This window comes from Anomalospiza imberbis, chromosome 27 (genome assembly GCF_031753505.1).
Source record: "Anomalospiza imberbis isolate Cuckoo-Finch-1a 21T00152 chromosome 27, ASM3175350v1, whole genome shotgun sequence".
In the NCBI taxonomy this organism is placed as follows: domain Eukaryota; kingdom Metazoa; phylum Chordata; class Aves; order Passeriformes; family Viduidae; genus Anomalospiza; species Anomalospiza imberbis.
The window spans coordinates 690,714-717,200 of record NC_089707.1 but is presented as its reverse complement, the minus strand read 5'-3'; the positions used below and the strand labels follow the sequence as shown (position 1 = coordinate 717,200).

Sequence of the window (26,487 nt, the reverse complement as noted above, 5' to 3'; positions counted from 1 at the left end):
TAATTCACCTCACAAGTGAAATGACAGTAGAGGCAGAACAAGAACAGCAGTTGCAGTTAACCTCAGGGAAGGTGACTCCCATGGGAGTGAAGTGGCAAGGGTGAGTCCATCCTTCTGCAAATGGCCAGAAGGGAATTCCAAAGAGGGCAAACTGCCCCAGACAGTGGATATTATTCCTCCTCAGGGGAAGAAATGACTCTTGGAACAAAGACAAAAGCACCAAGGTACAGGATACCAGGAAGACTGAGGAGAGCACAAGGGAACACCAAGGAAAGAAAAGAGTTATCTAGAAGGATGCTGTCAGTGGAGCAATACAGGAGCCCTCAAGTCTGGGTGATGGAGCCACAAACCCAAAGATGAGGGATCAGAAAGGGTTGATAAACAAAGTCTTGGAACACAGCTGGGGCATGCATTGAGAGAGGCGGGGTGAACCAGAAAATAATGGAGACCAGGGGCTGAAAGCCTGTGGAGAAGACACAGGAGAGTGAAGGTGATCTCATAGAGGTGAGAAATCAGAGAATGACATGCAGAATCCTGAAGAAGGGAAAGAAATCCAGACACAGAGGAGCCAAAGAGAGATGGCTGGAAGGCACCAGGGGGAATCACAGAATCAGGGAATAGTTTGGGTTGGAAGGGACCTTAGAGTCCATCCCATCCCACCCCTGCCATGGCAGGGACACCTTCCACTGTCCCAGGCTGCTCCAAGCCCTGTCCAGCCTGGCCTTGGGCCCTGCCAGGGATCCAGGGGCAGCCCCAGCTGCTCTGGGCACCCTGTGCCAGGGCCTGCCCACCCTCCCAGGGAACAATTCCTGCCAATATCCCATCCAGCCCTGCCCTCTGGCAGTGGGAAGCCATTCCCTGTGTCCTGTCCCTCCAGGCCCTTGTCCCCAGTCCTTCTCCAGCTCTCCTGGAGCCCCCTTAGGCATTATTGGAAGGGACTCCGAGGTCTCTCCCCTTCTCTTCTCCAGGCTGAAGATCCCCAGCTGTCTCATACTGAATAAGGGCGGGAGATCAGAGCAGTGGCAGCTGCCCAGGACGCTCCAGCAGCCGCAGTACCCCTGTGCCCTGGGGTCAGCAGCCTGTGAAGGGCAGACAAAGCGCGCTCGCAACATTCCACGGGCGGGCCAGCCGGGGCCGCCATTTCACTCCTGTGGGCTCGGGGGAGCGGGGCGGGGCGTGGGCGGGACCACAGCAGACTCCGCCCCTCCGCCGGCCGCCATTTCAGAGCCGCGCCGGGGCGGCGGCGGAACGGCACCAGCGGAGGCTAACAGCACCACACGGAGCTAACGGCGCTGCTCTCCGGGGCCTCGCAGCGCTCACAGCCGCCGGAGCCTGGGGCCCCGGCGGCTACGGAGCCGGCATTGCCCACTACGAGCGTGTCCGGGGGCTGCCGCTCACGGCTGTAACCGGGAGAGTGCACCCGAGCTGGGGCGGCTTCTGGAGCCTCCCTGCTCTTGTCTGTGTGGCGTCTGCGCCGTTAGGAAGCTCTGTATCCATCCATCCATCCATCCATGCAACCATCCGTCCATCCATCCATCCATCCATGCAACCATCCGTCCATCCATCCATCATCTCGCCTCCTGTAACCCGGAGCGCCCAGCTGAGGGCACTTGGCTCGTTCAGCTGCAGCACAGGAGACTGAGGGGAGGCTCCTCGGGGGCTGCAGCTCCTCCCGAGGGGAGGCAGAGGGGCAGGGGCTGAGCTCTGCTCTGGGACAGGGACAGGAGCCCAGGAAGGGCTGGAGCTGTGCCAGGGCTTGGCATGGAGCTCAGGGAAAGGTTCTTCCCCCCGAGGGTGCTGGCACTGCCCAGGCTCCCCAGGGAATGGTCCCGGCCCCAAGGCTGCCAGAGCTGCAGGAGCGTTTGGACAGCGCTGCCAGGGATGCTCAGGGTGGGGTGTTGGGGTGCCTGGGCAGGGCCAGGGGCTGGGATCAATGATCCCCGTGGGTCCCTTCCAATCCAGGACATTGTGATTTTATGATTCTATGTTTATTCACAGCCAGGTACAACGATTTGTCCTTATGCTGCTGCTTCCATCTGTCAGTTCCCACTGCACATTTCCCTCTTGTGTCAGAACCGCATTCACCAAGGGCTTCCTGGGTCTCTGTTTCCACGGAGCTTTTTTCATGTTTCAAGATATCCCAAGAAATGGCATGACCAAAAATACCTGTGGCATTCATGTTGCGTTATCTTGAGTCGATTTCAGACATGACACTTGGTTTTACGTTGCTAAAGTTCCACATTACCATAAAACCTTCAGGCTGATGTTTTCACATTGAACTGAAACACTGTAACAGACCATTTATATATAGCAAGAAGCCGAATATCAAAAAGAGATAATTCCTTTAAAAACTGACACACTGTTTCAAAGGACAGCTTTTAATTGCCAGCACATCTTAAATAAGTGTTTATGGTGATAGATGAAATTACGAGATTGCAAATATGCTGTCAAAAGATAAAGGCATCAGTGCTCTGTGCAGTGTTGTGCTCATGGCCTCAGTTTTTGAAGATTTGAAACCCACCTCATGTCCAAGAATGGGATTGTAAATTAAAACCTGGATGATACAAGGAAAACATCGAATTTACAGTAAAAGAAAACCACTACTGATGACAATATTGTGATTTTGGGGCTGGCAGGATGAGCAAATAACAGATGCACAAACGTCTTTAATGTTTTATGAGGCCTTGAAGGATATTTCCAAACCTGTCAGGCTTGGAATTATCATGTGAGGATTCCCCATCTGGCACTGAGAGCTATTGTAGAGAGGAAAGGAAAATGGCAATGTTTTGAACATCGCTCTTAATCCAACATCCTCAGTAGGCTCTTCATGGAGCTGAACATTAGGATCTCTGTCACGCTGTGCCCATTGCATATGGCAGAGGCTGGGCTGTCCCTGGCTGTCACATGTGGAAGATCAGGACATGGCCCAATGTAATAGGGCCACTTGAAGAGGTTTCTGGGCAGTTAAACCAGAAAACATCAGTGTGGCCATGTTGGGAATTTACCAGACAAGGTCTTGCTAGAGGCCACATCAGGGTAGGTGTGGCAAGCACATTTCTCTCTCAGGATTTTTATAAAGGTGCACAGAGAGAAGTGAAAGAGAAAACAGTTTCTATTTCTGCTCCTTGTTTTTCTCTTGCAGAATGTGTTTGGAGATTGTTTACCTAGAGCGAATGCCTGGTTGGATCACAGTGGATTGTTTGGGCCTGATGGCAATCGGATCCACCTGTGTCGGGACTCTGGAGAACAGGGTCACGAGTTGGGAGTTAGATATGATAGTTAGAGAGAGTAGCATGTAGTTTTTAGTATCCTCTTTTATATAGTATATTAATGTATCATAGCACAATTATAATAAAGAAATCATTCAGCCTTCTGAAATAAGTCAGACATCATCATTCTTCCCATTGGGTTCGCCGACATCTACAACAGATAGGCAGAGATAGATATTTGTATTTTCACTGAGTAATGTGCCACGTGTTCCAGTAGACAGAGTATTTCCACATGTGTGCATGGAAATACCAAAGAACACAAATTCCTGTCTTGCTGCAATTCCCATTCTTCAGGTGAGATCTCACTCTTCTAGACTTGAGAAAGGAGCTAGAGAAGGAGAAATTTGATTTTTCGGGTATGTCACTCAACTAAATAAAACTCAAATGATGAGTTGTCTGTGAATGAAAAGAAACATCGTGTATTGTAATGCAGAAGTATTCTGATTTTTCTTCCCCGAAGCTGAGCACCTTAACACAGGATTTACAGACCTGAAGCTTACATGTCACACATTAAGCACGCTGCTTTGTACCAGGGTATTACTGCAGAGTACTGTTGGCAATGACATAAAGACTTCTTTTTCTGCAGAATAGTGGAATTTTACTCTCACAGATGTCTCCTGTACAGTGGAAATAGGTGCAGATACAAAGGGATGCCCTTGGCCACGAAAAGTGAAAACGGAAGAGGGAAAACTCTCGGGCAGCTGGTCCCTTCAGGGCGCTGCAGAATTTCTCAGAGCACAGCGAACTGCTGGCCACCAGCTTCTCTGAGAGATCATCATTTGCATCTCATTTACACAGAAAGCATTTAATCTCCTAACCAGTCACCAGCATTCCCGTGGGCTGTGCCCGGGGAGATTCCCAGTGCCCGGGCTCCGGCTGACACTGGCCTTCAGCCGAGGAGAGGCCCGGCTCCCGGGAGCGCTGCCCGCAGCCGGCGGGCCCAGGGCTGCCGTGCTCCACCTTCCACCCGAGCCCGGCTGCCTGCCACAGGGCACCACTCGCGTTTCTCCTGCTGCAAGAGCCCGGGCCGCCACAGGACGCGCGTTCTCCTCGGGGCTCCTTTCCACAAGAGCAGCCGGAGCCGCGGCCGGGGCGCACCGGCCCTTACGGAAGCCCCGGGGACAGGGCTCCGTTTGCGCCGCCGGGGCGCACCGGCCCTTACGGAAGCCCCGGGGACGGGGCTCCGTTTGCGCCGCCGGGGCGCACCGGCCCTTACGGAAGCCCCGGGGACAGGGCTCCGTTTGCGCCGCCGGGGCGCACCGGCCCTTACGGAAGCCCCGGGGACGGGGCTCCGTTTGCGCCGCCGGGGCGGGCGGGCCCTTACGGAAGCCCCGGGGACAGGGCTCCGTTTGCGCCGCCGGGGCGCACCGGCCCTTACGGAAGCCCCGGGGACAGGGCTCCGTTTGCGCCGCCGGGGCGGGCGGGCCCTTACGGAAGCCCCGGGGACAGGGCTCCGTTTGCGCCGCCGGGCCCGCCCGCCCCGGGCGCTGCTCGCTCCGCGACGCGGCCCCGCTCCCCTCCCCCCGGCGCGCGGGAGGCTCCGCCCCCGGCGGGGCGCTTGACGGACGGGCGGAGAAGCCAATGGCGCCTGGGGCACGTGCGCGCGGCAGCCAATGGGTGTCGGCGGGCGGCGCGGGGGCGGGGCCGTGGCGCTGGAGCGGCTCGTTGTGCGCTGCGGACCGATCGCCTCCCGCTGCCCGGGCCCGGCCGCCGCCGCCGCCGCAGGTGAGGCCGCGCGTGGGGCCCAGGAGCCGCGCCTGAACAGCCTCGGCGGCACCCGCACGGCCGGCGCGGGAAGGAGCGGGCGACGGGGACCGGGCGGCTGGGCCGAGGCCTGGGCCTGGCGGGGTAGCCCGGCCTGTGGGGGGAGGGGCCGCAGGGCAGCGCGGGCCCGGGGCGGCGGGCGGGCGGCGGGGTCGCGGCCCGCGGGGCCCGCGGGGGCCGGATGGGGCGGGGAGCGGGTCCCGAGGCCGCCGCGCTTGCGGCGGGAAGGCCGCGGGTCGCGGTGCCGCGATGCGCGGCGGGTCCGCGCCGCGGCTCAGGGCCTTTCTGCGTCCGGTTAATGGCCCCATATTTCATGTTTATTTTCCCCGTGTCTGTGGGGACACAGCTTTTAAATCTCCCACGTTGGCTAGGACTGGCACGTCCTTGTTGACTGGCGGTGCCCGAGGGTCCATGCCAGCGCGGTCAGTGCCGGTTGGCATCAGTGCTGGCAGCGGGTCCGGTGCTGGTGTGGCGAGTGCTTGGGGCCGCGGCAATCGCGGCTAAAGCAGCAGCCGCTGTGCTCGTGCAGTTCAGTGCACAGCATTTGCTCGGTTTTAGCGGTTGGAAGAGGCAGGACTGTCCGGGGGGCTCTTTCGCGGCAGTACGCGTGAGGGCTGGGCTAGGACAGCCGTGGGGAGGCGAGTGCTCCCGCCGGGTTCTGCACTGCTGGGTGTGCAGGAGCGTTTGTTGGGCACAGAGTTCTGTCCGAGACTTACTGGGAAAGGAAGCACGGTTTGTTTCATGAGTACTTGCACTGGGATCCTGTGGTCGCTTAATGAAGCATCTGTGGAAAACAAAAGAGGAAAGAGTTGGGAAGGGTAGGGATTAATTCCTTTTGTTAACGCCTGTTGTTGTTATATTTGATCACTTTTGAGGTCTTTGTATTTTTGTTCATTTTACTCCCTGATGGTGGGTGTTGACTGCTCATGTTCCTCGGCTCTCACCTCTTTACGAGTTGTTGTTTCCCTGTACTCATGTTTTAACCACTTTTTTTTTCTGGAGTTGTGTGAACCGTTCTGTGACTTGTTACATTACAACTAGGACGATGCACGTTCTCCGTAGTCTTTATCAAACCTGTAGAGTTGATGGGATTTCTAAGATTCCTGTTGAGTCCTGGGTTATGTCTACGTGCGTGATGAATAATAAAATCAAGAGTCCTGAGCCTGTAAGTCTGTGCTGCATGAGATGTTACTGTGAGTGTCCTCTGTTTTGTCCTGAAGCAGAGTAACTGTGTATATAATGATCCCAGTGCTCCTGTGGTTTCCATGATTCAAGGTGTTTAGCGGTCCGGAGTTACAGCTGTGGTTGCAGTAGGCTCTTTCCAGGCCTGACTGGAATATGTACAGGAGCATCTTAAGCTGATGTGATTGTTAAATGTGTTGTACAGTGAGTTTATAGCCCTGCTGTGGGTGGGTCTGCAGGACCAGATGAATTCCTTAGGGAGTTGGGTTGTGCAGTACCAAGTTTGTGAAAACAGCAGCAGCAGTAAGCACAGTCTGAATGGAAATGTGAATGTTGTGTGTAGCAGCTTACTTATCTGTGTTTGTTGAACAGTGTTTGGTGCTGACATGAACTTCATGTGAAATGTGCTCTCTGCTCTGATTTCAAGCACTATTTTTTTCCTGTTGCATGTTCTATCACTTTTTTTTTTTCCTGGAAAAAGTCCTCCTTGTCCTGACCTGAGGCATGCCATTTTAATTTCAGAATCCATCTCTTTCAGCTGTTGTACCAACCTGCTTTCTCTCTTGAAGCTTTGGTCTCTGTCTTGTTTCTTGCTTATTTGTTGTGAGCTCTCTGAATTGATTCCCAAAGTTACTGGTTGTCACTCTGACCACATGTGGCTAAGCTGCCTGTGAAGTTGGTAGACTTTCAGTCACCAAGTTTAGAAAGCTCAAACTTGCTATGTTTTAGACTTCAAGAAGTTCAGAGAAGCTGTTCTTTCTGCACTTCCAGGTACTTTAGATGCAGCCTGGAAGGCATTTAGAGAGAATGACAGACTTCAGCAAAGGAGAGGTGATAAATTTTGACTTGTGCTGAAAATTATCAGGGCACTTCTATCTGATGTGCAGTTCTGTATTCAGGCACCTGCAAGCTTCAAACTGCTGGCCTAAATGATCCATTTGAGTATACAACCTCATTATATGTAGGTGATGTATGCAAAAATAGATTTTAATATTTTTTCTTTTTTTTTCTTTCTTTTTTTCCCTGATGAGATAGGGTGGAAATCAGCTGTACTGAGAAGGCAGAGATGTTTTTCATGTGTGTGGGCCTGCCGCCTTTGGGGTTTTTTTTTGTTTGTTTGTTTTTAAAATTAGTAGCAGTGGTATAGTACTACAAAGGTATAATTTTCCTATCTCCTACTGCTTCCATGGCCTCCATGCAGGAACACAGCAGCAACCACAATGTCTCACCAGGCCCTCAGAGATGGATTTTCAGCTAGTTATCTTGTGCTGGTGAACAAGTTGGATGCTGTCTTTTCCTCCTATTCACTTGCCTTCCTGTCCCATCAAGGAGAAAGTGTCTGAAGATGGGTCAGTGTTATCCAAGGCTGGATCAATGTGTGGAGCAGCTATTGTCAGAAAGTGTCTGGAATCTACAGTTCTTATGTGACTTCTCATTTCCTGCCCTCTCCCTCAGAAAGGAATCATTCTCTCACAGTTCTCTCCAGATGTCTTTAGTGTAGGTGAAAAAATTGCCAAAGGCAATTTATGGACAATCTGACACTGTCTAGAAAAAGGAAGATAATAAATTATTGCCTTTTTTTTAAAAGATCTGTTTATCATAAATCTGGTGGTTTTTTTTTTTTTTTTTTAATACAGGTACAGAAGGTAAGATAGTCCAGGCTGCACAAAGTTTTTTGCTGTCTCTTCCCTGTGTAGGAACTTGGAGATGTTAACTGGAAGCATCTTTGACCCAGGGGCAAACAACTGTGAAATCACAGAATGCCAGAATGGCTGCAGTTGAGAGGGACCTTAGAGACAATTTCATTCCACCCCCTGCCACAGCAAGGGACACCTCCCACCATCCCAGGCTGCTCCAAGCCCTGTCCAGCCTGGCCTTGGGCACTGCCAGGGATCCAGGGGCAGCCCCAGCTGCTCTGGGCACCCTGTGCCAGGGCCTGCCCACCCTCCCAGGGAACAATTCCTAATTCCCAATATCCCATCCAGCCCTGCCCTCTGGCAGTGGGAGCCATTCCCTGTGTCCTGTCCCTCCAGGCCTTGTCCCCAGTCCCTCTCCAGCTCTCCTGGAGCCCCTTCAGGCCCTGCAAGGGGCTCTGAGCTCTCCCTGGAGCCTTCTCCTCTCCCGGTGAGCACCCCCAGCTCTCCCAGCCTGGCTCCAGAGCAGAGGGGCTCCAGCCCTTGCAGCATCTCCGTGGCTCCTCTGGGCTGGCTCCCGCAGCTCCATGTCTTTCCTGTGCTGAGAAGTGTATTGTGATGTGAAACTCTGAGCAGAGCCTGGTATCCTCTATCTGTCAGGGCTGGCTGTTAACCTGGGAAGATGGGGAAATGTAGATCTGGCAGCAGATGTTCAGTGTCTCAGCCACAGGTTTCTGATTGCCCTTGTTCCTACAGCTCAAGCTGAGAGGGGCCCCAGTCCCCGCTGGGTGTTGGACCAGCAGCGGATGGTAATTATGGCCAGACTGTATCTGATTTCTGACAGCATCCCAATGATGATTAATTTTATTCCTAGGAATTGAATGTAGTTCATCAGACTGCTAAAGTAAGGTCATTGCTCTGAAGAATTATTTTTTGGCCTCAAATGCTTTTGTCTCTGAATGGCAATATAAGCATTGACAAATACACCTTGATGATATTATTATATGAACATGAATAAAAATAGCTAAAGGAGGCATGTAAAACCCTTCCAGACAAATCTGATTGCTAAGGAACATCTAAAACTGCTTTGCTGAAATATTAAAATTATGACAGTTGAGATTTGTTAGACCAAAAATGTGCTCAAAACTAAGTTTATGCCCAGTGTTTTTTAAAATAACATTAAAAAAAAAGCTTAAAATATGTTGTACTAAAATGAGTGATTCAGCATATGGAAATAGAATTTGTGGAAATGCAGCAGTGGATTTTAGTAATGGCTGCTTCTGGTGCTGAGCTATTTTTATTGGCAAAAGTGTTGGAATCTTAGGTGCAGTCCAGCTGAGGAAAACAAGGGTAGTGTCCTTCCAGGTGTGCAAAGGGGAGAAGAATCAAAGAGATGAGATCTGTTACCTCTGGAAAACCCAAAGGGAAGGCAAGTAGAAAGGGTTTGCTTTTTACCCTCACACACTGTATAAATGCTGTTCTTGAATTTGAGACAATCTAGATTTTGTGATTTCTCCTTCCCCACAAATGGATTTTGATGTTTGGTCAAGATTTGAGGGGCATTTGGAGGAATAGGGCATGAATGTGCAGTGAATCAAATACCAACAGGGCTTGCACTGCACTGTCCTTTTCCTGTGGTCTGTGTGTTCATGGAGAGCTGTGCTTGTGGGATGCAATATGCAGAGCTGTTGGGGTCATAAAAAGAGTTTGTATAAAGAATAAAAGGTGTTTTCTTGTAGATTATGGGGAAAGGCTCTGTGATGTGGAGAGGTCTGGAATAAGTAATGGAGAGAGATGTGTTCTGACTGTGGTGTGCTAGGGAACTTTTTTTTTTTTTTCTTGGAGGCATGTAGGCCTAGGGTAGGGTTTTCTGCTGGCTTGGCTATTCAGGTGAAACCTATTCTGTTCCTTACAGTGATTTCAGAGAAGACAGTATTTTGCTTTTCCTTCTCCCAGTGTCTGTCCTACTGTGTTGTGATTAAACTCTTGCTTCTCAATCCTGGTATGACAGCTGCCTGCAAAGCAAGTTTTTGCATGACAGTACTGTGTTGGATAGTTCTTGAAAACTGTTCATGGAGGCTCTTCAGGCCCTTCTAAATGTGTGGTATTGGTTTTGACATGTATTCCAGCCTGGACATCTCAGCATCTCTGCACCTGCCTTCTGAATTGGTTTGGCACTTGCCTGAATGTAGTAGTGTTCTTTTTGTTCTGTTTCAGGTGTGGTCTCCAAGAAAGAGCTCAGCAGCTCAAGACAAGATTGTTGCCTTGTAGTCAGCCATGACTCTCAGGGGGAGGCACGTCAAAAAGTATCCGTGTGCTGGAGAAAGAGAAGGGCTCTAGTAGCCTTGTGGTTCTGCTTGATGCACCCCATTTAGATTCCTAAGTCCACAGGCAGAGCTCACGAATAAGCCTATGAGACTGAAGTGCGAGTTGATGAAACAGCTCGTGGGCAGAACTCTGCAGCACCACTGATTTCAGGGCTCCTGTTCATTTACCACTGACATCAACAGGGAGGTTTCACCAGTTCAGGGACTCTGTCAGGCACTGTCCACTGGAGCCCTTCCTGTATAGAGTGTCCTGAATGATGTTGACTTGCGCTTCATTGCAAAGAGAGATGGAGGCTTTGAGTGAGTAGCTGGGTCAGCAGCCTCAGGTCTGCTGTGGTTTAAGGGCGGTGCTGTGCTCATTGTGGCCCATTCCCAGTGCTCCAGTCAAGGTGCCATGAGTGCTGTGTCACAAAGCTCATTGATCCAGGAAGAATTTCCAATCTTAAACTCTGCACTAGCTGATCCATCATCTATCCCACCTGAAGAGCTGCCTCCATCTCTGGGGACTCCAGCACAAGAAAGACATGGATCTGTTGGAGTGAGACCAGAGTAGGTCATGGAGATGCTCTGAGGGCTGGAGCCAGGCTGGGAGAACTGAGGGTATTCACCTGGAGAAGGCTCTGGAGAGACCTTAGAGCCCCTTGCAGAGCCTAAAGGGGCTCCAGAAGAGCCTAAAGGCTCCCCAGAAGAGCTAGAGAGGGACTGGGGACAAGGCCTGGAGGGACAGGACACAGGGAATGGCTCCCACTGCCAGAGGGCAGGGCTGGATGGGATATTGGGAATTAGGAATTGTTCCCTGGGAGGGTGGGCAGGCCCTGGCCCAGGGTGCCCAGAGCAGCTGGGGCTGCCCCTGGATCCCTGGCAGTGCCCAAGGCCAGGCTGGACAGGGCTTGGAGCAGCCTGGGATGGTGGAAGGTGTCCCTTGCTGTGGCAGGGGGTGGAATGAAATTGTCTCTAAGGTTCCTTCCAACCCAACTATCCTGGCATTCTGTGAGCATCTGTTTAGGTGTCTATATATGAATTTGTGACCTCAGTAGTGGCCTGGTGCCTTTTTAGTCCTGTGAACAAGGTGAAGGTAGGCAAAGCCTCTTGCCGGATGTTGAAGACGGACAGTTCTTGCCAGTGTTCTTGTTTCACATGATCTCCACAGATCCATATAGGCCTTCCTTCTTAGCAAACATCTTGTGATGAAATAATTAATAGCAGTGATTCCTAGAATTCTGGACGGAGATACAGCATGTCATTGGGGAAAAACTTTTATTGGTCTGTTGCCAGAACCATTAAACCTGTGGAATCTGGTGCACTATTGTGAGAAGGTGATTGTCATGGTCAGTGCAGCATTTCTGCAAATAATGCCCATGAGAGCTTTTCAATCCAGTCCTTCGAATGCTGGCCTGGCTGAGGGTGCCTGAGCAGTTGTTGGCACAGGTGGTGAAGTGTTAGGCTGTGTAGATTCGAGCACCTCCAGAATTAGTGGAAGATTTGGACACAGCACATATGGTTTCCTTTGTTTTTCTGTGCACCCTTGGCATTTTAAATTTTGGGGCATCTTACCCAAATAAGAAGGTTGCTGCTGCCTTTTCAAACAAACTTCTGCAACATTTGATTATTTTTTAAAAAATTGTTATTTTAGGAAGTGCAGTGCAGTGGAACCTAGTCTTAAAGTTTTAGTTTTTGGGGACATAAAAATGAAGGCCAGTTTTGGAAAGGTTGCAAACTACCAGTCTCTTTTCAGTCAGCCTTCCCAAATGGAGCTGTTGGGTCTTTTTGCTATCATTGGCCTGTCCACTGGGAATATAAATGCATTCAGTCTTTTGATTTATGTCATTGTGGATTGACAAACGTCAGTTAGCGAAGTTCTAACTTGCAAATTGGTGTATAGGCCTGGTTCTCAAATCTGGAATATTTACTGATAGAAATGGATTGTTATCTCTTTGGTACAGAAAGATCAGGACATTCCCTCAGTGTATTTCAGCGAGAGCTGAATAAAAACTTGTTTTCCAGTGTAGCATTGCTTGTCTCATCTTTCCTATCTTACAGCTCCTTTTCGTTTTGGAAATCTTTTCAGCATGCAGAGGTAACAATTCTTCGGGGGCTCTTTTTAAGTTTGCTGGCATGAGAACTGTTCACCTGTTGAGGAATACACCTGGTGCAGGTTGGCAGCTGCAGGTTGTTCTGGGAGGGGGTTCTTTGACTCTGACAGACTTGGGGCCAAAGCCATTTCCCTGGGGAGCCTCTTCCAGAACCTTTTCTTAATATCCAACCTAAGCCTCCCCTGACACATTGAGAAGACCTTGGACTAAACATCAGCATCAGGATGGGCACAGCCCAGCGGGGCTTTGTCTGAGGTCCTTCCCCTGGGGCACCAGCTGGAGCTGTTCTGTGTCGCTGCACCACAGAGGAACTGGGGTCTGGGACTGTGCTGTGGGAAACCTGGGGCCGAGCTGGTCTGACTGGGGGACTGTGGGGTGTGTGGGGAGTCACACAGGACCTGTAGGGTCGCTGGAGCCACTGCTGCAAAGGGGCTTTGATCCCAGCAGTGCCAGTCTGGTGCGGTGCCAGTGGGACCCCCAAAGTGGCATCAGACTGGTGGAATGGAGGAGTTTCCTTAACACCTCACCAGCAGAGGAAGTGGTGCCCACTAACTTCCAGGCTGGCTGGACAGTGTTAGTCTTGCAGCAGATTGTGTAAGTGTTCAGCAAGAGATTAGAAAGAAAGAAGCATCTTCTCTCTCAGTGCTCTGCTCCTCTAGCTCTTCACTGTGCCTTTATTGCTCCTGCATGCTTGGTTCCTGGTATCCCATGGAAACCTTTGCCAGGCCTGTATGCAAGGGCTTCCTAGGTTTGCTTTTGAAAAGCCTGAAGAAAAGCAGCTTCCTTTCCATCTTCTAATGGCTCTGAATCAGCACTGCCCCAGGCACTGCTTGAGTATCCTGGCAGGTGTAGACTGTGAGTATTGCAGACACAGATTTGAGGATGTGGGACGATGATGGAAAGTCAGTAGCCATTTGGCAAACTCTTGTCAATTCTGCTTTATGCCAGATATTAGTGTGGTAACTTGCCATCATGGTGTGCTGGGTGGGTTTCTCTGCTTGGTATCTGACTGTGGTGCCTCCTTTTCAGGCAGCAGATACACCCTGGAAAATTAAAGAAACCCAAAACCCCAATCTTTAAAGTATCTGTTTTTGAAATCATTAGAATTTATAGGAATTTCTTAATCTCAGCAGCAGGAAGGATTTATATCATAAATAAATGGCAATAAAGGGCAAAGTTGGTTAAAATGAAGGAAAATTTAACTTTTTCCTCTTACAGGTGGAAGAATCTCAACATTTCTTCCTCTGCTTACTAAATATTCCAGTTGTGCCATACAGCTTGTACTCATCAGCATATTGGTGTGTTCTGCTTGTAGGGTTTGAATTTTGCGGAGCACAAAGGCAAGCAAAGTTGCCTTCCATTCAAATAATTCTGAAAATGTGTGTTACATGATTTTATAACTTAGACATGGTGACCACAGACGGTTCAGCTGTTTGAGTGTTGTTTACCAGAACAGGAAACTTCTCTGAGATTGTGCTCAGCAAGTTCTGACAGAGCCAGGAGGGAATGTGTATTTAATGACAGAATTTGCAGTGCAACTGAGATGACCTGGCAGCTTAAAAATTGTCTGCTGAGGGGAGTCTCTTCCTCTGCTTCCAGCTTTGCAGTGCCTCCCCCTGCTTTCCTGTCCTGTGGCATTAACTGGTGCTTATCTTGCTGCAAGGAAAGCAGATTAAAACTGCTGACACAACAAAAAGGGCTTCCCTCCTGTGTGGTTTTCCATTGCTTTCACAGTACAGATTGGTTATCCCATGGGCAGAGGGTTCTGGAATTAGCTCATGTTGACACTTGAAACACAAAAATGGGGGTAGAACCTGATCTGTGGGCGAAGGGGAGCAAGAGCTGCCAGCTCTTAATGCTTCAACACATACTGAAAAGATAAAGATTCAGTTCAAATCCATACTGTGTTAAATCTCAAATTAGCATAAGTCTTCTCATGGTTTATTCTGTAATCATGTGCTCAGGTATTTGTTTAAAAATTTGACCTTCACTGTCAGACATGAATTAACAGCAGCTGCTGGTGAGGGGCCTGGAAGTCCCTTCATGCAGGGAGCATTCCCTTTCTAGACTGAGGGTTTCTGGTTGCTGTTTCTGACTTCTTCTATTATTCAACTTCTGGCTGTCAGTCATGGTGCAGTCCCTGGAAAGGCTTGTCCTTTAGCAGATCCATATCTGTAGATCCTGTTGCAGAAACAGGATTTAGATATCCCGATTTTGACTATTTCAAAGTAGTTGAAGTGCTTCAAAAACTAGGATTCTGGCAAGCCACGAGCAGCTCGAGTCTCATGTGAGTTTTAGTTGTAGGTCAACTAAAACATCAGGATTCAGTCCCTGATGGTGGACTGAGGCAGAGAGTATCTTCCTGTGATAGGAATTCTGTATGTTTTCTCGAGGCCTTCTTTAAAAAGCTACAAAAACAGAAACTCTGTCAAATACTCCATATGCCCCCAAGTCAGTGTGCAGCACGGACTCACCAGTTTCATACACACAGTAAAGCAGCACCAAAGACAGCATTAAACAGTAACAGGCCTTGAGGTGCAGGATGGACAACGTTTACAGGGGAAAGCATTCAGAAAATTAATAGTCTCCAGTTGAAACACTGAACTGGGTTAGATCTTGCTGCTTCTTGATTTCCTGTATGAAAAAGTTCTGGGCATAAGGATGGAATTCAGGTTGAGGTGGCAGTGTGGTTGTGGCTGGTCAATACCTGGACATGAGGGAACCTGATTTTTACCTTGGCTGTTGGGAACGCTTTGGTGTTACAGTAATGTCTTCAAAATCTATCTTGATGCTTTTTATTAATGTAAAAAAATAGAAATCCTGAAGAGCTCTCTAATGGTACATAGTTCTGTAAAATGTCATGTTTGTGCTTTTGAAAAAATGAATTGTTCTGGAATTTTCAACAAATATTGTTTTGTTTTCTGAGTTGAAAAAATGCATTGTTGAAGCAGTGGCTTGTTCTTAGTTTTTAAAATAAACATTCAAACTTATTTCAGGTGGAGGAAGTTTGGTTTATGGAAATGTGAAGATCTAAACCTCACTGAGGATTTTTTCACTTTGCAGATACATTGTAAAATGTCCAATGGTTATGAAGATCACATGGCTGAAGATTGCAGGGATGATATTGGTAGGACAAATTTAATTGTGAACTACCTTCCTCAGAACATGACGCAGGATGAATTACGGAGTCTGTTCAGCAGCATTGGTGAAGTGGAATCTGCAAAACTTATTCGGGACAAAGTTGCAGGTATGATTTAGTATTTCAGAAATTGTCACCTTGTGCTAGACTGCGTGAGCAAATACTTGATTGAATACGACTTAAACTAGAAATACTAAATGTTTGTGTGTAATCAAACTGTTGCCAAGTTTGCCTGGAGCTCCAGTAACGCCAGGATTGGGTATTGGGAGGAGGGAATGCTCAAGGCTAAGTTAATGACTATTGTGTATATGGCTAACGATTCTAAGAAGTACAGTTCCCAAATTTGAACATTAATAGACAGGTCTAAAACTGGTTTAGATTTAGTCCCTGGCTGATTTATTCTTTCTGCAGTCTGAGTGTTTTTGACTCCACCCGAGCTCTGAATATACAAACAAACCTTTTGTTCTGATTTTGATCAGTAAACTAAAGGTGTGCTGGAGTTCTGAAGTGGATGTAGGTCTTATCACTGTTGCGGAATTTAACTTTTAAGTCCCTTAAATAGGATTGGTAGCTTTAAAATATGAGAGGAATGAATTGTTCTGACTTGTAAAACTTAATGTTTCCTTGAAGCAAAATAAATGCTGACAGAGCAACTGCTTCCATATCTGTTTAGTTGCAGGAGGTTTTAGCTGCTCTCTGAAGAGGTTTTAATCCTTGCACTGTTAAAATACTTAATTTACAAGTTTTGGTTATTCTTGTTCAGAATTTGCAGACTCTTGGATTCAGTGAGAGCACTTGGTTGTTTCTGGAGGGGAAAAACAAAGTGCTGTTAACTGGCGGTGCTCTGGTGTTTGTTGGCAGCCTGCAGTTCACTGCTTGTGGAATTCTGCGCTGCACATGCTCAGTGTTGTATTTCAGAATCCAGCGATACTGATCGTTATCTAATCCGTAAGGGAGCCGGCCTGAGACTGCTCCCCAGTCTGTAAAAGCTGCATGGGAGCTGATGGAATGCATGAGAGCTCTCCGTGCGTCATCTTTAGTGCTTTATTTGCTTGAGAATACCCATGAGAACTGAATAATTAAAAACTTCAGAATTTCCCTTCCGAGTAGCCTCTCTGATTTCCATGTCTCTGGCTTTCCTGATATCTTACAGATGAAGTATTTCGTGGTGTCTGTCTGTCTGTATCTCTACTTAAGGGATGTATATGTTCATTCATGGTAAAATAGTTACATAAATACCGATTTCTTTGAATGTTTTGTTAGGTGAGTGTTTGTCCGAGATGTTGTCATGTGATTTGCCTCTGAAGTTGAGGCTTACTCTGAAGGCTGGTTTTGCGAGGAATAAGACCCCTTGCTTAATGATAGCAGGTCATAGCTGACCCACACCTTAGACTGTAAAATAAGCACAGAATTACCGGTGTGGGAGGGAAGGATATTTTCAGTGGGATGCAAGAGACTTAATCAGTCTCTGAAGTTGAGACCCTGCTTCACAGTTACATGTAGCATCAAACACTTTGGTAAAGTCTGGTTAACTTTAACATGGAACTTGACAGTGCTGGGTAGTTTAAAGTCCAGAACATACACTTGTGTGCTCAAGGTTCTTCTTAACCTCAAGAATGAAAAGTAAAATTGTTGTTATTATTGCAGAGAGCCCTTGAGTGCCTGTGGACAGAACACTGGCTTTTCTCTAAAGTGATTGCAGGTGCTGGATTCTGTGTGGCTGCTGTGGTCACGCCAGTGAATTTTGTTGCTACCTAATTTTTCACTTGCTTGCAACACTGTTAGGAGCCGTTACCAGTCATCTCGTGCTTACTGATGTTTCTGGAATATCAAGGCCAAAGAACTGGCTCCTTCTGAGTATTTTTTCTTCCTCTTGCTTTTGTTTCTGCCCCTCAATGTTCACATTATATTCTTTATTCTCAAACTCTCTGTTAAACACATGGATGTGCAGCAGTCCTTGAACAGAAAAATCCTGTGGCACAGTTCTGTTTTCTTGTGACTCCACTTGGGTTTCTCTGACCCCGTGGCAGACAGCAGGAAACTGGAGCTGCAGAAAAACCTGTTCAGCTCCCTGACCTTGGTTTCTGGTCAGATAAGTCATAATATTGGCATGTGAGATAGAGCTGGTTGAGTGGCCTGAGCAGGAGGGAGGGAGCCTTTTGCTTTTGTTGGAATTAGACTTTTTGGATCAGTTTAGTTCTTTTCAGTGAAGTCATAGCTTTTGGTGCCCTATAAAGTTTTAATAATCAGAGAATTTTGTCTTTGAAGTTCCCTTTATTGTTTGTGTTTGCAGAGTTAAAATAAATGTTTAGTTGACAATGCTTGCTTTTTGTAAAACATTGAATGGTACATACATTTCTTCTCAATTTATTGTCTGTTAATGAAATAACGGGGCAAAAAATGCTTCTGCTTGGAATGCAGTTTTTCATGACTTATTGAACTGGCATAACCTGTCTGGGGACTGATTACTGGGATTCAAGAATTGATTTGAAAGCCAAAGTTTGGGTTTGTTTGAACAAAGTATTTTATTATGATTATTACATATGTTGTTGCATTTTGCTTCAAATGTGGCAGAATATTGAACAATCTGTGTTCCATGTGTTAGGTTGTGGTTATAAAATGTAGAGAAGCTCCTTGAAGCCTCCAGACTGCTTAGCCTTTATCTCACTACTGATGAGCATTACAGGAAGGTGAAAGTAACAGCAAACCATAGTGTCAGTTCACATTCCTTACCAGGAGCTTTTGGGTTGATGTACACATAGGTTATAACCATTGATAAAGGTGTGACTGTGTGTCTGGTTTGTTGTTTGAGATGTGACAGCTTCTTTTTCTGTTTTTTTTTTCCCATTTTTTTTAAGTACCTGTGCAGAGAAGCTTGTGCACAGTAGATGAGCATTAGAAGGATGTAGGGCTCTCCTGATCGTGCTGGAGGAATAGAGTGCTGGGCTTTGCATTCTCCAGTTGGTGTAGTGCATTCCTCAGCACTTCCAGACATGGCTTTGCTTGACCTGTGATGAGTGAATCAGTACTGGGGGTCAGCAGGCAAATACTGGATTGTTGCTGTGCTGCTCACTGTACTTGTGTTCATGGCGAGTATGTCTTGGGCATCTAGGATTTTCATAAGAATTACAGAATTCATTGGACACTGTTCTTTCTGTCAGATCTTAATTGAGCAACAGCCATGCCTTGGGGCTTTGAACCCTAGGGAAATGTTAGAAGGCTGATTCCCACTTTCCAGTATAGTATGGCACCATGTCCAGCCTGCATTGTAACTTTTCACTGGTGCATCTCCTGGCCTGTCATGATGATTGCTGAGGTCTTTGAGTAGCCATTGACTTGATACCATCAATTAAATCCTCTCTTCCTGGGGCTCTGGCTCATAAGGCTGAGAACAAGAAGTCTGGGGTTGGTCCAGCAGCCCTGCAGCATTGACTGCAGACCCAGACAGAGCAGGGCCAGACTTCTGCTCTGCAGTGATTCCCTCTCCAGGGATGTGTATGATGTTAAATGTCCACTTCCTTGGAGCAACTGCCTCGTGCTGGAGATGATCCAACAGAAGAAATCTGTCTCATGCCTGTATTTTGCATGGTCAGTGTTTGACTTTGCTGCAACATCCAGGTTCTGGGGTCTGGGTTTCCAGCCATTGTGCTGGGCTGGACTCCTCTGACAGGTGAGATTTTTTAAAACATTTCTCCTTCAGTACCTGTTAATGCAGGCATGCAGGCCTCTGGACTTCTCTGGGGTTGCTCAGTTTCTTGTAGCACAGATGCTGGTGGCTTGTTGTGTCAGGATATCTGACTTTGCACAGCACAGATGCTTCTGCTCCATAGCTCTAAAGTTTCCAAGAGAGCTTGGTCATCTTTAGCTTGCTGTCCATACAGCTGTACAGAGGCTGTTAGTCCTTCTGGACCAAATGCTGAAGCTGAAAGTTAGTCGGTCATGTGTGTTTTAGTTTCTCTTGTCTTACCCTTACTCTGCTGATGTATTGGTACTTTCAAACCTGACTGTCCTAAAGCTCTGAAAAGGTAGAGTTAAATTGCTTTTCTGTGGAATTATTAAAAACAAAAAGCTGCCAAAATCATGTGCTATGGTAGCACATGGTAATAATATTAAAAATAATAATCCTTATTGGAATTCTGTGAGCTGTGGGGTGCTCCCACCTGTGATACTGTATGTAACTGTCCTCAGAGTGCAAGGGAAAAGAATTAATCAAAACTACCACAAAGCTGTGTTAGAGGAGTTTAAACTGGATATTAGGAAGAGTTTGTTCCCCCTGAGGGTGCTGGCACTGCCCAGGCTCCCCAGGGAATGGTCCCAGCCCCAAGGCTGCCAGAGCTGCAGGAGCGTTTGGACAGCGCTGCCAGGGATGCTCGGGGTGGGGTTGTTGGGTGTCTGTGCAGGGCCAGGGATTGGAAGGGCCCCACAAGGACCATCAATCCAACTGAGAATATTCCAGGGTTCTATTCTAGGATTCTATGAACCTTTTTCCCCATGTGTTTATAGTCTCAGACTTCTATAGGGTCTATTTATTGCTCCTGACACCATATCCCTGCTCTGAGTCCCTGCTGATAGGTTGCTGTGCTCACCTCATTCTGTGAGGGTTCCTTCTGACAGTGATTGATTTTGGAAAGGAGGCATCCAGCTTCCTCAGGGCTCCTGTTCCTTCCCTCACACCTTCTGTACTGCCTGAGCAGGGAGTGTTTTCCCTCTGGTACTCATGACTGTCTGCTCTAGGAAGTGTTGGATATGATCCTTCACGCTTTTCCAAAGGAGCAGTGGGGACCTGTCAGCTGCCCAGACATGGCCCCCTCTGTGCAGAGGCTGGGAGGGAGACGTGGGCTTCCTCTGCACCCTCTGCAGTTGTGTCAGTGTGAGTTCTGATATATCAGAAAGTGATCAGCAGCTGTTGGGGCAAAGGGATCTCTCCACTGCTCCTAGGAAGTGTGGAGCGGAAAGGACATTTTGGGGTGACTTGTTAAGGTTTTATGCAGGAATTTGGGGTCCATCTCAAACATTGCTGTCGTGGTGGCTCACTCTCTGCAGGTGTGCCTGGGACATGTTGCTTACAGGACCAAAAGAAGTCACATTCAGATAGTTGCAATTCCTCAGGAATGGACATAAAGCTTTACCCTTTCCCTGCCTTTTTTTTTTTTCATGTCTTCTCTGGAAGACTCATTCTCAAATTATGCAGCTAAAAAAGAAATGAGTGTCCTTGTCCATGTGAGCTTTTCAAGCAGAAAGGGGAGGAGGATTTTACTGCCCAGCTGTCAGGTGCTGCAGGGTGGTGAGTGGCTCAAGTTCATGTGACAGGGCAACTACTCATTTCACCAGTGCAGTGAACTCAGTCTAAAAATTGAATTCTGAAGTGTTCTTGTTTGTGGAAAATACTTAAGTATTATCTTTGGCTGGAATAGTTTCCTTTTGCATGCAAGACACACATGAAATTGTTTATGCAGTTTTGCTGTTAACTGTGGAATTGGAATGCATCACTACCTCTGGATTTTTTTTTCTAGCTCTTTAATCACATTTGGTGGTATGTGAATTTTTTAAATGTGCATTCAAGAATGCCTTGTGGCAATGGTTAACTTAATGAGAAATGCAAATGGTTTGCAGACTAATTGCCAAATACTGAAAATGTGAACACCAGCTTTGCCAGCTCCACTTAATTCCCTTTGTCATAAAGGTGGCCACATAAACTGCCTCGGAGGTAGTAATTGAGTTCTCTCGAGGGTATAGGAATACAGTTAACCTAAATCAGAGAATCCTCGAGTATCCTGAGCTGGAAGGGACCCTCAGGGATCATCAGTGCAGTCCCTGCACAGCCACCCCAACACCCCACCCTGAGCATCCCTGGCAGCGCTGTCCAAACGCTCCTGCAGCTCTGGCAGCCTTGGGGCCGGGACCATTCCCTGGGGAGCCTGGGCAGTGCCAGCACCCTCGGGGGGAAGAACCTTTCCCTGAGCTCCATGCCAAGCCCTGGCCCAGCTCCAGCCCTTCCTGGGCTCCTGTCCCTGTCCCAGAGCAGAGCTCAGCCCCTGCCCCTCTGCCTCCCCTCGGGAGGAGCTGCAGCCCCCGAGGAGCCTCCCCTCAGTCTCCTGTGCTGCAGCTGAACCAGCCAAGTGCCCTCAGACCCTTCCCCATCTTTCTAGCCCTAAAGGTTGCCTGTGTTCTTTCAGAGAGACAGAGCACAGCCAGTAGAAGCAACCGCTCTAACAGCAGTTTTTGGGCTCTGCTTCTCAATATTCAGGGCATATTTTGGGTTTTCAGTGGGTTTCTGATACCCCTCTTATGACACAGAGTGCTGGCTGCTGTCAGGATGGGATAGCTGCAGGACACCTGGACTTGGAGCAGGTTGCTCAGAGCTTTGTCAGGTGTATTTGACCAAAAGGGAGGTTGAAGTTTTTGTTCTGGTTGACCCCTCACTGGGGACAGTCAAGCCCTGTGAGCAGGCAGAGCACTGTGAGCAGGCAGAGTAGGGCAGGGAGTTGGCACTCTGCTGTGTTTAGCCCATGTGCGCTCAGAGCTGGTGATGACGTGCTGTGGTCTCCAGCAGTCGTAGCAGCACCTATTCCTGGAACAGCAGAGGCCTTGGCAAAAGAAAAGCTGCCTTTCCTGAGAAGGATGGTGGAGCTGTGCCGGGAGCGCCTGTGGCCTCTCACTCAGGCTGGGCAGATGTGTTCTTAGTGCTGCAAGTGAGGAGGACCTGTGTCACCAGGTGAAGGGCCTGTGAGTGTGTTGAAAACCAGTCCTTGAGTTTGGGGTTCATCAGCACAAGGTGGAGCCCCTAGTGTAGTACCCAAAGGTTTGGCATCAGGGCCAAATCTGTTAGAAATGTTGGTCACTGAGCTGGCTGATGGCTCTGATTGCACACTTGGTGTGTGCGCAGTGATGCCAGAATGGGAACAGTGGCTGGTCACCAGGTGGTGGTGCTGCCACGCAGAGGGACCCTGAGAGTGTTCTCTGAAAGCTTTGAGGCAGGGCTGGCACAACAGGCAGTGACTCCCTGCTGTTTTGGGGTCGTGGGTGTCCTTCCACTCTGTCTGGATACACTGAGAGTGTTAAATATAACCCTCCTTACAGTACAAGTCAAAAAGGGCAACAGAACTGAACAAACCATTCCATGGCTCTGCTTCCTTTGCTTTTTTTTTTCCCCTCATCGAGCCATACAAATGAGCCATGTAGCAAGAACATTGGTTGTGTTCTAATATTTTTCAGCATGCTTTTAGTGGGAGTTATTTTTCTACATCTTACAATAGTTTCATTCTCTTCCAGTGGAGCAGCTCTGTTTCTGCGGTGTAAAAGTTGGTTTCAGCTCAGCCTGTGATTGGGGTGACTGAGCACTTGCTGAGGTTTTTGTACTGTAATGTTTGCAGCTAAAGAAGTGCACTGTTATTTGAAAGTTGAAGTTTCTTCCTCAAGAGAAGGAAGAAATGAATTTTTGAGCCCTCAGTATCTTGAACAGTCAGATTTTTGTTCCAACAACAGGTGAACAAATTGAGTCCTGTTTTAAGAAATGAGGTCTTGCAGTAAGTGGTCAGGCAGTTTCCTCCCAGACTCCCTCCAAAAAAAAAACCCCAAAAAAAAACCAGCCTGTGATATTTCTGCACAGAATTGTTCTGGAACTGAGAGAAAGGGAAAAAAATTAAAAATTAACATACAGAAATTGTAATTATGCAGAGAGGCTTTGTGAAATAAAATTACTTACTAAAAAACTCCACCCTTTTGTTTTCGGGATTTAAAGCTATTACTCTTCTGGTTGAATTTTTGCAGTATTGTGGAGATGGTGAGATCTCTGTGAACTCTCTGAACCAGGGTTGACAACAGACTTGTAAAGTTAGCTTTGTAGCTTTTGACTTTTTCCCAAAGAGGTGTCTGTTTGAGTTGTTTGTATTCATCTTTGTTTCAAGGCAAATATCACTGATTTTACATAAGAAGGAGAGGCAGCTTTATTTTTAATTTGTAATGCTTTTCTGAGTTGTTTGAAGGTCAGGCTTTCCAAACCAGCTAAGTGTGCTTTTGCCCTTAAATGCCTGTAAATGAGACTCTTCATTATTTAGCTGTGAACAGAAAGAGTTGTGTCCTGAAGTCAGGGGAAGCAGTGGAGACATTCTGCATTGGAAAGTCATTATCAGTATAACTAGATACTTTCTTTGTTTCCTTGCTAGTTCTTTCTGTTGCCATCAAGTGTCTGTTCAGTAAGATGTGCTGGTTTGAAGTCTTGAGCAGAAGCAGGAATTGGCTTCGTGAGCAGTCTGGGTCTTAGTCACAGGAACTGCCACTAAGCTGGGTCCTGTAGAAGGAATACCCTGAGCTGCTGCACTGACTAACAGTAAAGGGTGAAACACTGTGGAAATGCTGAAGTATAAACCTAAACTTTCAGCTCTGTACTCTGTGTCAGTGGAGCAGGTGCAGTAATTGCGTGAAGTGTTGGTGTGACTGACCCAGCCCTATAGGAGCAGTGCTCCCCAGGGCTCTCTAGGTTAGGCACAGCCCTGGGCTACTTGTCTGGGCTGAGCTTTGCTCCCAGCCTGACACAGACAGGACTGTGGGGTGTTTCTGGTGCTGTCTTGGTGTTTCAGGGACTAAATTGTGGGAATCAGAAAACCAAACTTCCACAGTCACTGAAGGGTTTGATCTACAGCCTTGGAAGAAGCTGGGATTGATGTAAAAATACAATACACAGACATTAAGCAGAAAAATCATAAACTTATGTTTCTGTAGTTGTAAGAAAGAATATACCTTAAGTAAATGAGAAACGGTATTGGGTAAGATAGTGAAGGGTTTATAATGTAGGGATGTAGTTGTATAGGGTAAGCAGCGAGTTTAGAAGTTATAACAGAAGCATGTGAGTTGGAAGCCCATTGGACAAAAGTATCCACAGCACAGCAGAAGTAAGCAAAGGTGATAGGTTAGAAAAGAAAAATAAACCCTGTGGCAACTGTCTGTTGGTTTAGAAAGTTATGTATTGTCTTGTAATGAAGAACTTGTGACTGCTTTGAGCTATGGCCGACTGCCTGCTCCTTTAAAATCCCATGGCGTCTGAGACTGATGTTCATCTGAGACTAAATTGTTCTTAGCCTGACGATGATCCCATCCCTTCATTAAAAGCAGCAAAAATGATACTGAATGATAGTTTTTGGGCAGCATTTATGACTTAACTGGTGATGAGATGAGGCAGATGAAAGTATTTCAGAATGATTAATTGTTGCTTCAACAAATTCTTTGGGTGAACAAAAAAATACTTGCTTCCATTTGGCAGAATAGTTTTGGAAGGCAAAGTAAAAGTGAAATTTACTTTTAACTGCTTCAGTACCTGCACTGAAGCTCCTGTACTCAATTCTGTCTCCAGTAGTGTGTTTTCTGGAACTCACTGTTGTCACCACAGCACAAATGGTTGTGTCAGAGACACAGCAGCTGCTCAGTGTCACTGGTGGGGCAGATGAGAGGACATCCCTGAACTGTGGCCTAGGGGACTGGATAAGAGAAAATTTTTGGTTCAAACTATGGGGTTTAGCTACAGCTTCATGTGTTTCCAGAGTAGCTGAGATGCATCATCTATACCATTAATGAAGGATTGAGTGCAAGGCTGGAGCCTCTCTGCTCTGGAGCCAGGCTGGGGTGTTCAACTGGACAAGGCTCCAGGGAGAGCTCAGAGCCCCTTGCAGGGCCTGAAGGGGCTCCAGGAGAGCTGGAGAGGGACTGGGGACAAGGCCTGGAGGGACAGGACACAGGGAATGGCTCCCACTGCCAGAGGGCAGGGCTGGATGGGATATTGGGAATTAGGAATTGTTCCCTGGCAGGGTGGGCAGGCCCTGGCCCAGGGTGCCCAGAGCAGCTGGGGCTGCCCCTGGATCCCTGGCAGTGCCCAAGGCCAGGCTGGACAGGGCTTGGAGCAGCCTGGGACAGTGGAAAATGTCCTTGCCTGTGTAAGGGGTTGGAATGAAATTGTCTCTAAGGTCCCTCCCAACCCAAACCATTCCACAATTCCATAATTTCCTGTATTTTAAAAAACATACTATGAATAATGTGCTAGAAGTTATTCTATTTATTACTGTCTATGTTGTGATGATGGAATTTGATCAACATAGACATGGAATGGAAAATCATGCCCTTAATTGTGAATTTTGAAAATTGGTTATTAAATACTTCAGAATGTTTGTGTACAAACACAGAAATATGTTTTGACAGAAATCCTTTGTGAAACTGCTTTCTTTTTGATGTAAGGATACCTTGTAGTATGAAAACAAAACCTGCTAAGGATGTAACAAATAGCTGGTCCTTGTCTCCTGAGTCAAGTGTTCTGTCTTGTGGCTCTACAGGATGCTGTTACCCCTCTCCCTTGGCTCATGCTCCATACCCTGTTCCCCAGCTCGTTTTCTGTAGAACAGTCTCCAGCCAGTAAGTGTCCAGTCTGTTGTTGCCAAGCTGTCTTTCTCCCCATGATCAGGGCTCTGCATCTGTCCTTGCTGCATTCCATGGGGCGCTGTTGGCCTGTCCTCTGTGACCCTTCAGTGTAGGACAGGTTCCTCCCAACCTGGGGAGATCTCAGTCTTGGTGGGAGCACATTCCCATCACCTCCTCCACAACGTGGATCATGAGGAAAACTGCAGGTCCCAGCAGAGACCCTGCAAACTCCACTAGTTCCAGGCATACAGCTAGAGTGTGTGTGTGGGGGGTGTTTGTCTCCTTTTGAAGATGGATGTGGTGCTTACCTTCCTTCTTCCAATTTCCTGATCATTCAGAGATGAAACAGTTTTGGCAGGGACATGAGCCTGGTGCCTCATCACCCTTACACAGAGCCCATTTCACCCCACCATGGGTTTGCCTGGGACAAGTTCACTCAACCAGTCAGTCCCCGTCTCAGTGTTCATCCACCGGCCTTTCTCTGGGAGCTCTTTCCAAGGTGCAGAGGCCTGTTAGACTCTGCTGGTGAAGTGAGGCACAGAAAGCATCCTGTGCCTCTCTGCTCAGATCACATATTAAATCTGCTGCCATACTTCCAGCCTTGTGCTGCTGGGACAGCAATAGAATATTTTCTTTACAGAAAGCATCCTGTGCCTCTCTGCTCAGATCACATAT

General features: G+C 47.7%; 2 protein-coding genes and 1 long non-coding RNA gene across 4 annotated transcripts in view; 2 read left to right on the top strand and 1 right to left on the bottom strand.

The window, feature by feature from the left end:
- Nucleotides 1-4,090: 4,090 nt before the first annotated feature.
- LOC137462888 (basic proline-rich protein-like) lies at nt 4,091-5,341 on the bottom strand. The gene has a single exon (XM_068173707.1). It carries the CDS (start codon nt 5,339-5,341, stop codon nt 4,091-4,093), a length of 1,251 nt encoding a protein of 416 aa, XP_068029808.1.
- A 5,701-nt stretch (nt 5,342-11,042) lies between these two features.
- Nucleotides 11,043-26,487, top strand: part of LOC137463208 (uncharacterized) — a 58,705-nt gene continuing 43,260 nt past the window's right edge. The window contains exon 1 of the long non-coding RNA XR_010993859.1: nt 11,043-11,091. This is a non-coding gene — a long non-coding RNA (uncharacterized lncRNA). The remainder of the gene's footprint in view (nt 11,092-26,487) is intronic.
- ELAVL1 (ELAV like RNA binding protein 1) overlaps nt 15,296-26,487 on the top strand; it is a 29,732-nt gene continuing 18,540 nt past the window's right edge. Inside the window, exon 1 of one of the 2 annotated variants that reach the window (XM_068174292.1) lies at nt 15,296-15,516. In XM_068174292.1, coding sequence (XP_068030393.1) covers nt 15,345-15,516 — 172 coding nt within the window. In that variant the 5' untranslated portion in view covers nt 15,296-15,344. The remainder of the gene's footprint in view (nt 15,517-26,487) is intronic. The other variant, XM_068174293.1, reaches the window with a different exon arrangement.